This window comes from Rhinoderma darwinii, chromosome 4 (assembly GCF_050947455.1).
Source record: "Rhinoderma darwinii isolate aRhiDar2 chromosome 4, aRhiDar2.hap1, whole genome shotgun sequence".
Lineage (NCBI taxonomy): Eukaryota > Metazoa > Chordata > Amphibia > Anura > Rhinodermatidae > Rhinoderma > Rhinoderma darwinii.
The window spans coordinates 112,628,203-112,640,521 of NC_134690.1; the positions used below are offsets into that span (position 1 = coordinate 112,628,203).

General features: G+C 42.8%; 2 protein-coding genes across 6 annotated transcripts in view; one reads left to right on the top strand and one right to left on the bottom strand.

Annotated features, from left to right (window-relative positions):
* The window catches only part of DOCK10 (dedicator of cytokinesis 10), a 320,008-nt gene that overhangs the window by 14,570 nt on the left and 293,119 nt on the right, over positions 1 to 12,319 (bottom strand). For all 5 annotated transcript variants that reach the window (XM_075861478.1, XM_075861480.1, XM_075861477.1 and 2 more), the window contains 2 exons: positions 12,179 to 12,301; positions 11,422 to 11,535 (listed from right to left, as the gene is read on the bottom strand). In XM_075861478.1, the coding sequence (XP_075717593.1) occupies positions 11,422 to 11,535; positions 12,179 to 12,301 (237 nt within the window). The remainder of the gene's footprint in view (positions 1 to 11,421; positions 11,536 to 12,178; positions 12,302 to 12,319) is intronic.
* LOC142758981 (uncharacterized) lies at positions 2,620 to 8,974 on the top strand. Its single transcript, XM_075860754.1, has 4 exons — positions 2,620 to 3,030; positions 3,235 to 3,388; positions 3,504 to 3,752; positions 8,941 to 8,974. The coding sequence occupies exons 1-4, from the start codon at positions 2,847 to 2,849 to the stop codon at positions 8,972 to 8,974; spliced, it is 621 nt and encodes a 206-aa protein (XP_075716869.1). The 5' UTR covers positions 2,620 to 2,846.

A 12,319-nucleotide genomic window follows, 5' to 3' on the forward strand; every position in this document is an offset into this window, starting at 1 on the left:
GAATTGCCGTTGAATTCCGCTTTGGATGGTCCGCAGTGGAAATCCGCAGCAGCTGTTTTTTCCATTGGTTTTTATACCTTTCTAGGTAACTTTGTTTTGTTGGGGCGCTATCAATTTGGGCCGCAGTGTGGGACCATATATATACTCACCGCTATGGGTAAGCCTGCTACATAAGTGATCTGCTCCTATGTGTATTCTGAATATCTTCCATTTTCTTTTTTTGACTTTACTGTTGACGGTCTTTCTTGTATTCATCTCTATCTTGGCAATACAGGGTTTGTAATCCTTTGACCCTGGGCACTTACAAATACCTACTGATATGATGTACTAAATGTACCTGTGTCCAGATACATCTGCTGTTATATTGATAGGCCGACCATATGTGCTCTATTTACCTTTGAGACCCTGTTGACAGGTTTTGTCATTTGTCATGTATTACAGAACCATGGTATACATTTATTGTAGGATACCCGAAATTTATTTGGTTTCATAACCTACACTGTTCTTTTAGATCTCCTTGAATTTTAATATTTGCGATTTTGTGTTGTATGTCCTAATAAAATTTTTTATTTTTTCATTACTCTTGTGGCTCTTTGGCTTCTTGGTTCTAAATAAGTTTTTCTCAGTATAATTTGAAGTTTGCCTTTAATATTGAGTGGGGGTGCTCAGACACTTGATAGTGGCACCTAACCCGTTACGTAACCTATTGAGTCTTTATATTTACATTTTAACTTTGTTTAGATGTTGCGTAAAATAGCAGTGCGGAATTTAGGCTGCGGTGCAGAATTTCGCCTCCGCAGCATGCACTGACTGTTGCAGAGAAGCAGCGGATTTTCACTGCAGATTTCAGCCTTTGCAATGCAAAAACTGAAATCTGCGGCAAGACCGCTGTGATATCTGCAACGCCTGAATTACCTGTCAAATATGCAAATGTTGGTGCAAATTCGTTGCGTGATTGCCACGAATTTGCAGCAACATTTGCAGCGGAAAAATTCTGCCATGTCTGAACATGCTCTTAGGGTGCAGTCACATGCGGCAGATTTTGCTGCAGAAATTTCTGCAACTGAAAATTAATTCCATTCATCTGAAAGAAAATTCATGCACCTGCAGCAGAAAACAACCGCATTCAGATTAATGGAATGGATTTCAGTTGCAGAAATTTCTGCCACAAAATCTGCCGCGTGTGACTGCACCCTTACTGATGGGCCTCAGCGGGGAGCATTTATCCACAGAAGTCTTCATTCATGCATTTTTTGGTAACTTAATTCTCCAGTACTATTTGGCCAATAGGAAAATATCTCTCATGTAAATTCCTTTTCATCAATGATATTCGAATGGAAATACAGGGTCATTATTTTGACTTGCGTTTCATACACCAGTCTTAGGAAGCAAGCTGGAGTAAGAATCAACGCATGCCTCTTTATAAATTTGTTGCATCTTCGGCTGCCTGTGCACCACTTAGTAAAAGCTATGCCAAGCAAGAGCTGTTGTAGATTTCCGCTATAATTTACATCAGTTTCTGGCATAAATTATAGTCCTGGACCGCTAGTGGCCCCGCTCCTTCACCTAAGCTCTGCCCACTTTTTAGAAAAGCATCAAAAACGGCAGAACAGTTGCAATTTTTACGACTTTTGAGTAGTTTTACTTTTTTTTTTTTTTACATAGGAAAGTTAATAAATTCTCCTCATAGAGTTTCAGTTTTCTCTTACTTTGACCTCAAGTACTATGGCTACAAGCACTGCAGCCCAGTAAAAAGTAACCAAGGTCAGCATATGACACGGACAAGTCACATACAGATGTAGCCATCTTTATCTTGACTTAACACACATTGGCAAGAAACTTTAGCCAAGATAGACTTGCATTCAAGATAAACTTGGCTACTATAATAGAAATAATGACTGCTAGAAGGAGCACAATTTGGGCCATATACCCCATTGCCTCAGGGGTCGCTCTGGCGGCTGATTTTTTTTACCGGCAAAACAGTGTAACAGACTATGCTAATCCTGCCTTTAGGGGCAGTGGAAGTCTGACAAAAAGGAATCATGACACCAGTGTGAACAAGGCCTAAGAAGAAATTAGCGACATATTTCCCCTTTTTCTCACTGTACCGGAGACATCATTTATCGACTAAGAAAAGTGAAGAATCATTGCAACATGGTGTCAGATCTCCTGATTGATATTAAGTAATATCAAATCAACATTAAAGAAAGTTTTGATAATATTATAATTGGTTTCCATTTAAGTTTATTGCACCAATTGTGAATTAGTCACGCAAACTATAAACCTAACCAAACCGACACTGAATAAAGCGTCCTCCTAAATCCCATGTCTCTCTGTGGTTGATATTGTATTAGCTTTATACATCTACTGTTATATGTGATATATACTCTGTTCCCATGTTTGTTTGCTTCTACGTGATTCTGTTCTGTCATTTTTACAGAATAAGGCCTCATTTACACGAGCGTATTATACGCGCGTGCGACGCGCGTGCTTTTCACGCGTGTCGTACGCACCTATATTACTCTATGGGGCAGTTTAGACGATGCGTGATTTTTGCGCAGTGCGCGTGCGTTGCGTAAAACTCACGACATGTTCTATAATCGTGCGTTTTTCGCGCATCACGCACCCATTGAAGTCAATGGGTGCGTGAAAACAACGCATGACACACGGACGCTCCTGCGTTGCATGCGCGAAAATCACGCATCACTTGTTATGTCCATGAAAAACAGTCTATAAAGCTGGACAAAGCAAACAAAAACCAGGAAGTGCTTGAGTTTCCACTGCGAGTGGGCAGGGCTAGTGACTGGAGACTGTGAAGGTATCTTCCACTGTCAACATCTGCTGCCATGCCGCGTGGGATGGACGTGGAGCGCCTCCTCGTCCTGGTCCAGGGACATCCCGAAATTTGGGACACTCGCTCGGAGGCGTACCACAACCGGACGGCCAAGGAGGACGCCTGGGAGGAGGTGGCAAAGGAGCTGTTTGGCCAGGAGTGGGAGAGTGGCCGAACCCGTGACCGCAGTCGGTTGGGTGAGTACCAGGCATTTTCTGGCAAAGCATGTCATCCCTTTTGAAGAACTGGGGCCCTGTATGTGTCTTCTGCGCATTTTCACGAGAAACTTTTGTGGAGCAGGCGCATCACCGTGTACCACGTAATTGGCAGTGCAGGGCCCTTAATTTAAAGTGAGAGGTCATAGGTCTGATGGCATGATATCTGTTTTTTAACTCCAACAGTCCAAGAGATCAAAACACGGTGGCGGAGCTGCCGTGACCAATTCCGGCGTGAAATGGGTGAAAGGGGACGCAGCGGGGATGGCGCATCTCGCAAGCGACCGTATATGTATACCCAACAGCTGATGTTCTTGAAGGACATCATGGAGATGCGCACGTAAGAGTTTCTGCCATTGCATGTGTCTAATGTGTGTTCGCCCATGTCCTGTTTGCCATCGTGTTGTTGTAGGCATTGTTATATATTCTGTTCTAACGTAATTTCCTCTTTCTAGAACCACAGACAATTTGGAGGATACCGCAGAAGAGACAGACGTGGGCGAGTCTCGGCCGGAACCTCCTGCTGCCCCTGTCCTGCCCCCTAGCCCAGAGCCGACACCCCTGGAGCCCGCCCCTGGCCAGTCCGCACGGGCCGTCGCCTCTCCGGCAGAGGAGCGCCCCGTGCGTGCCCGCACTCGCCGGGCCCGTGCTCAACAGGCCTCCGCAGCGGGGCAAGTAGATGCCCGGGTCCTGGAGTATCTAAGGCGAGCCGCTGATGAGGACGGGAACGACGCCTTTGGCCGAAGCATCGTTCCCCTCCTCCGGCTGGTCCCCATGGACCGTATGGGCCGTCTGCAAGCGTCGATCGTGACGTTGATCGACGCTTCCAGACCGCCCCACAATCCGCACGTGTGCTTCACGGCCATTGAACAGTGGCGCAGTTCAGCCATGCCGGCCACCACGCCCCAGGTGCCGGGCCCATTCCACCCAGGCCCCCAGATGCAACGCCCGCATCCGTATATGCGCCCTATGGCTCCCCACTTCCCTGGCCCAACATACCCCGGACAACATCAGCACCACTATGCTGCCGAGGAACAACCTACACAGCTCCAGGTCCAGCATAGTGGTGCTGAAATGCAGGCCTATTCGTCCCCGGGCCACCAGTACCAACACCTTTAAGTGTGTTGGAGGCCAGAATTTGTGACGCCACAGTCTTTTTTGGTGCAGGGATGCCAACTCGCCGTCCTGTTTTTGTGTTGGATCTATATTATACACCATGTTGGTGTTTTTTGTTTGATGAAACATTTTTGGGCTTTTGCAAAACCCTGTATTAAAAACTTTAATGTTGAATGGTTATATTTCGTGTTGTTTTTCATTGATAGCCCTCCACACAATGTTTGGCCCACATTTCCTTGGCCTATACCCTCGCACACCTCTGGGATTTGGGGCCAATGCATACACACGTGATATGAGGTTTTAGTTAATCACTCGGGGTTTGATATGGTTTGCAAGAGGTGCGGACGTTTAGGTGCTGTCATGGGCCCCGAGGCAAACTATGTACACTAGCAATTGGCCTTTCCAAACTTTAGCCCACACAACATTCTATCTCCAGAAAGAAGGTTGCCAACTTTATAAAGTCCTGCTCAAACTCCGACAGATGTAAGGTCGCAGCCCGCGTCAAGACTCCTCTTGTTTTGCAAGTCCCTAACCCAACAACAACCACGAAAAAAATAAAAACCCCAGCCCACATGTGACGTGTGTAGGGAAGCCGACAAACAACAGAGAACCCTTCAAAGGTCATCACGCACCCACGGTGCGGCTCCAGATCGACATTCCAAATATGCCGCCAAAGTATCCCTCATGCGAGGGCGGGATGAGAGAGATCGGCCGAGAGGAATAACCGGGACACTGAGGCTGCTGCCTGCATCTGTAAGGATATTTGCTGCATCAAAGGTAGCATCATTAATGCAGCAGAAGTTATGCAGACCGACACACAATTCTATAACACGTGTCACATTCTGCATGGACAATTGCATTGTTGTCCCAAAGACACGCCACCTGCGCGACATAATGCCAAAGCCACATTCCACACATCGACGAGCTCGGCAGAGGCGGAGATTAAGGTGCTAAACCTGCTTCTCCCAGCAAGCAGGGGTTGGGCCAGCTGGCCTATTTGTAGGCTGGCCTGGCATGAATCTCCTCTGCGTTTTTGACGCGCGTTGCAAACGCTAGTCATGCGCGCGTTTAAAACGCAACAACGCTGCGTATACGCAGGCAAAACGCAATGCCAACGCGCGCAACACGCTGCGTTTTTTGCGCGCGCAAAACGCACACGCTCGTGTAAATGAGGCCTAATGCTGAGAAACATTTCTGTTATCATCCCCATGAATTTCAATGGAATTATATTAATAGCAAATGTTTAATAAGCAACAAGAACACATCATGTCAGAAACAAAAGGCTGATATATAGACTGCTACAGTAATATATAGAAGATAGCATAGCTAGAATGCTGGTATAGATGAAGATCCATCTATGGTGAAATGACTATACCACAGTGCCATCCTGTGGTGGGATATATCATGTCAACGCTACCTACTGTCAATGAGCGCAACTATGTATGTATTAAGAAATAGGTCATTTCAAGGACATAAATGTAGAAAATGTTCCAACCAAAACGCAGCTAGAGAGCTATCCTGTGTGTGGCATACAGAATTATTTTAAAGTAACATATATATTACTGGGTATATCGACAAAAATGAGCCTTCATAGCCATAACTGTTGGCATCTTAGGGAAAATGTATCAAACATATTTCAAAAATTTTCATCAAAGGGGTTGTCAAATATTCTGTAAATAAAGCTTAAAACGGTTATTCCATTAGGGTATATGGACATCGTAGAGGGGGTTCCCTGCTCGAGTCTCTCCTCTATGAGCCAGAATGTTGAGCCGATCCGTACTCTAGCCATCCTTATCTTATATGGACGAGCATTCATCAGAATAGGCACCACGTAATACTACATTTTCCTGGATGGACACGACTTCCCGCAGCAAAATCAGCTGTTTGTCGGGAGGGCCAGGGTGCGGAAACCGAAATTTGAAATGGGTTGTCTCTAATCAGACAACCCGGCCCTTAGGGCTCTTGCACACGACCGAGTGCCACTTGTGCCGTTCGCCATGGCATCCGAGTGGCACCTAATAGTTTTCACAAACCCATTCTCTTCAGTGGGTGAATCGGGTCTGTGAAAAAGGTCCCAACTCTCCGATCCGTGGAAAGTTAGAGCCCTTAAAGAAATGAGAGTTTAGCTGAGTGGTTGCTATGGGCAACAAGGATAGTTTTACTGTTAGACAGTATTGATAGATTAACAAATATAATATTTCATTATTAGCTATCCTACTTAGTTACTAATGGTTAAATAGTTTTAATAGAATTGATATTAAGGGTTAAATAAAACATATCCTTTCCAGGAATAGATATTTCCAGAGAACAATTTTGAAAACGTGGGAATGTCCCTGATAAGTGGGAAACTTGTCATCTATACTGTATGTCACATTCATCATCAGTGACATCATTTCCAATGACAGCTGCTTCTTATTAACCACTTTCACCTCATACATCACAACCAGGGAACATTTTCTCTTGCTGCGTATACAAAGTAGCTAAATATAATTAAAGATGTAAATAAGTAAATAAGATAATTCTCATCTCAAATATGACGGTACATTTAATACTCAACCTAAATATGATGGTAGGATAACTACTACACCATTACTTTATCATAATCTCTATATCACCATGGAATAAGCGATTAGATATATATACCGATATGCAACTATATACACTTACATGGGGGGACTATTTACCTAAATAATACTAAATGGGTTAAAGTTCCCTCATGATCATCTGCCATGTGTTATGGGGTCATGTGATTTCTCCACATCTGAGTTATAAATCGGACCTTTCACATTAGAAGGGCAGCTATGAGTAAGAACCAACAGGTTTGAAACGCGTAAGCTTACTTTACACAGGATTTTTATCCACCTTATTTTAAATGTGTTAAAGCAACAGTGATTTTACTATGTGTGCCGGACCCACTTCACTTCTATGGACATCCACCTACCTCCGATGTAAACTTCTGTCCGTTTGCACCGTTAAAATATAGGACGTGGTAGATCTAGTTAAAGTGTATGTTGGCTTTTTTGCAGCATCATTTTGAAGTGGCACATGTTATTAAATCAGTGATTGACATGGATCCGCCTCATCATAAAGAAGTTCTGTAGCAGCTGAGGTGTGCATCTAATGGAATAATCTACAGTGCACTATGAATTTCCATGAACCATCTAACTAAAAGCCTCATGCTTTTATATGGCCACTGAACTCATTGGTGACTTTTATGCATAGAATGGAGTTTATTATATCTCATATGTAGTTACTATTGAACATGTTAGAATTAATGGCGCCATTATTTATGATGAAGATATAATTGGGAATTAATGTACTGATTAATGTGAAGGATACAGACTGTTAATCTATGTCGGAAACTACTCTAAAGTATTGCCTAGGCTAGATGATGAGGAGTGCAATAGGCTTACATTGCTTTATACAAAGTGTGCGTCCCAATGCAACTTTGTAAGTCCCACCGTACAGCAACATTTGCGCTCCACTAGAAATCCCTGCAGATCATGTGAAAGTCTTGAGAAATGAGACTAAGGGTATGTTCACACGAGGGTGTTCGTAACGGATGAAATTACGGGGATGTTTCAGCCTGAAAACATCCCCGTAATTTCAGCCGTAACGGCATGTGCAGGCGCTTGAACGCCGCGTCCATTACGGACGTAATTGGCACTGCTTTTCATTGGAGTCAATGAATAACGGCTCCAATTACGGCCAAAGAAGTGACAGGTCACTTCTTTGACGCGGGCGTCTATTTACGCGCCGTCATTTGACAGCGGCGCGTAAATTACGCCTTGTGTGAACAGACAAACGTCTGCCCATTGCTTTCAATGGGCAGATGTTTGTCAGCGCTATTGAGGCGCTATTTTCGGACGTAATTCGGAGCAAAAACGCCCGAATTACGTCCGTAATTAGTGCGTGTGAACATACCCTTAGGACAATGAAAGTTACACAACTGGAACCTCGTCTGTAATCCTACAGCAGAAGTCTATTTCTGGCCGAGGAGTATTATATTCTACATTCTGTAAAGTTTAATAATTCTGTAAACAGATGCATTATTTCTACAGTCTGTCATAAATGCTGGGATGTAAACAGACACAAATGAACACGGCACTCGCACATTTCACCTGAAGAAAGCGACAAATGAACATCTTATCTTATGTTAATATATTAGATGTAAGACATCATGGGTAAACAGCTGGCGCTGTCTGTGTGAGTGGTAAAGAAATAGACAAGCAGAAATGAGCCACTTACCACAGCCTTCAATAGGATCAGACGGAAAAAAAGAGCAAATGCATGCATTAAGATTGAGTTGGAATATGAAGCGGGATTGTAAAAGTCATTGCACGTTGTGTGATTTCCAGTATAGGAGTCAAGAAGATCTCACAGGCCACAAATCATCACTGAATGACGGAAACTTGGCCTGAGACGTCCTTGAAGCCTGATACTAGAAAGCAGTCATTGAGGAAAACAGCGGATAAAATATGCCACATTTCATTTGCTGACAACAAGCCAGGTATTTCCTTTCTGCAAATGAGCTGGAGCAGAAAACCTATTTTATATTGCTCTTTATTATTTGTCTTGGGAGATTGCCTTTGCCCTCCAGCACCAGCTCATACAGGCGTGTGTTTCTTGGCCTTAGTACTGCTTTTATCCTACGTGTCAAATTCATCACCTTTTTAAAGCGACTAGAATTCAAACAAAGGTGTTCAAATATAAGCAATGTAAACCCACAGACCGGGGAATGGATAGTCGCTTATATTGTTTTGTTTACTTCTTTAGATCGGTTTTGGATGAGCATGATATGGGCGCATAAATGCACCCATATTACCTCCGAAATGTGGCTGTACCCTCTTCAAAAAGAGCGGGCTGATAGGTATGTAGTTCTGAACTACTAGTCTATGGAATGCTGCATTACCCTTTACAGCCACCAGATGGAGTGACATAGTCAAACTATTTTATCAATAGCGTATAAGTAGGTTATCTATATTTACGATTTGACAACTTATTATAGTAAGGGCTCATGCATGACGGAGCCTGTACAGCACTGCGTGGAGGCTGCACAGTTCCCTAGTACTGAGCCACGTGGTCTCGGCGTGCTGCCGCACAGGCTCCGTCAGGTGCCACACGTACAAAGATATTCTGCCCTTGAAGTATGCACACGGAGTCCGATGGAGCATGCCACAATTTGTTTTCTGTCAGATTTGTACCGAGGCATAGGGAGGTACAGTAGATCTTTTGTACTACTTTAGAGGCCTAATACGGCTCCCTACAAAACAGAGCCGTAATACAACCAACTCTAAAATTGTCACATTTATGCGTTACTAATATCTGAAATATGGCCACAATAATGGTTTTCTGAAGTGGCTTGCCATATTAAGAAGGAGATGCATTACTACAGATCTGCTAATGTTAATCAATTAATTCATCCCGCCAGATTGGTGGGGCCAGTAATGCCACAGAGTTGCAAATAACCATATTCCAATCATTCATGGGTCCAGTTTAAAGGGAATCTGTCAGCAGTTTTGACCCCCCCCCCCCCCCCCAACTGCTAACACTGCTACATAGGTGACGGGGAAACAAGTTTAAACATACCCATGATGCCCATCATACTGCTAGCATTTAACAGAAACTTACGTTTTAGTTAGGCCGGATTCACAAGAGCGCGTACGGTCCGTATGTCGGACGCATTACCCTGACCGAACACAATGCAGGGAGCCGGGCTCCTAGCATCATAGTTATGTATGACGGTAGGTGTCACTGCCTCGATGTAGGACAACTGTCCTGTACTGTAATCATGTTTTCAGTACGGGACAGTTTTCCCGCAGAGAGGCAGGGACTCCTAGCGTCATACATAACTATGATTCTAGGAGCCCGGCTCCCTGCAGTGTGTTCGGTCTGGGAAATACTGCCAATATATGGTCCGTATATCACGGACCGAACACGCTCGTGTGAATCCGGCCTTACTCGTGCACACTATGCTAATAAGTGAGGTGTCCTGTGTCTTCAGCTGAAAACTTTCCACAACGCTCTTGATTGACGTCTCTATCGGTCTCCTGCGTCATACGTCGTTCTATCCATGAGACTGATAGAGGCCTCAAACAAGAGTAGAGGGGATGGGGAGGGTTTACAGCCGAAGACTCAGGACTTGAAACTTCCTTTTTTCTGAAATACTAGCAGTATGATCGGCATCATGGGTATTTTTTTCTTTAAATTCCTTTTAATTAACATGCTGTGAACATAGTACATCGTACAGACATCACGCTGCTGGAACGCAGATCATGGGTATGTTTAAACTTGTTTTCCCGTCACCTATTTAGTGCTGTTATCGGTTTTGGGGGGGTCAAAACTGCTGACAAATTCCCTTTAAAGCATTTCTCTGGTTTGTAGGGAGTGGATATAGAAAAAGTAGTTGGTAAAAGACCAGATCCCATTGGCTGCCAATTTATATACATTTACATAAGTATCAAAAACTCCCCTTATTTCAATGTTTTATTCATCTTATTGGAATAAATATAATAGAGGACCAGAGCAAAAAGCCGTTTTTCTGAGCATTATGACCTTTCAGTTCACGGCATCAATGGGGATCCGACTGAGACCCCTTCCAGCGTAATCTTCAGATTACTTGTTTGCCAGTACATATATCAGAAGATTATTAAGCCAGATATCCCCTTTAACATGTTGTCCCTCCGTGATTTGTCCTTTATCTAAACTAATTTCATTTCTTACATGGAGCTGATGCTATCAGAAACATAATTCTACCTGAGACTGATTTGATTACGATGGATAATATGATAATGTTACAAGATTTGCTGAAGCTTCTGCCTTTAATACACTGCATTGAATAATAATTGAATCCTTGAACAAAGTAAGTGATCTTTTATGTATAATGAGATGTATAAATAATTCAAGAAGTGTAAAAAATGCATGGGCTGCCAGTCTCAAGTCTATCCTATGAATATTACACACGGACGTACTGTACTAATTGTCTGTATATATGTATGTATATATATATATATACACACACACACTAGTATATATATATATATATATATATATATATATATATATATATATATATATAAATATATATATCTATATACACTTTAAAGTTTAGCAATGAAACATATGAAGCCTGCAATTATTACATATTTAGTGAAATATTGGTATATCGGAAATTATATCAATCCTGTCATTCCCAAACAAGATCATGAAGCAAACACATCCAGATCAATAGAAGTGAATACTCTAGAGCCTGCTTACCTGCCCATAGAAGGCGACTCGATAATAGCGCCCAAATAACCTCTTCTCTGCATTTACAACCTCAGCAATTTTTAGGTAAGATCTGTGTATACGGTAATACAATTCTGACAGCCGCTGAAATAAGGTGAGCATAGAGGAAAGAGAAATGCTAATTATTTAGCACAATTTTTTGTAGGTACGTCTACTGCAAGAATAAAAACAAGATGTATACATATATGATCCTGCAGGAATTCTGATCTACAAGCACAGGACCGCCTAGTAATCCAGAATCCTTCAAGACGGAGGGGGATGAGAGAGAGTCATGCATTTTTTGACTGTATCATGCTAAATTTGGGGATTATGGATCTCTAACCTTAGTACTGTATACACCACATATTACTATACCATCTTATCTACTCATTTGTCTATTTCCCTCTATTCTTTTATAATCAGGTCTTTCTATTACTTTAAAGTTCCTAGACTCTTCTGTGTCTCCCCAGAGATTAGATCAGTGTCCTGCCTCATTGTAGGGCGATCTGTGGACTCTCACACATGCAAAGTACTACACCTTTAAGAAAACATTCTGTAACCATTATCTTGTATGATATACTGTACTTCACTACTTGCATACATCATTACTCCAGCAATGTATATGTTCAGCTCATCATGGATTCTAGTGTGCAGTTAAACGTAATACGATATAAAGACAACAGTCAATCGTCTAGATGTCGTGTTGGCCTCACGTAAGTCATCTAGCAAAGATCATACACAAAGTTACCTTGAAGTCCCGCTGCTTCTCAAATACAGCAATGACCGGCTTACTGACATCAGCAATGAGCTCATATCGTTCAGATTTCCAGAGGAAGTCTACACATAGGTCCAGCTGCTCCACCAAAGTACTCTGCAGTGATACAAAACA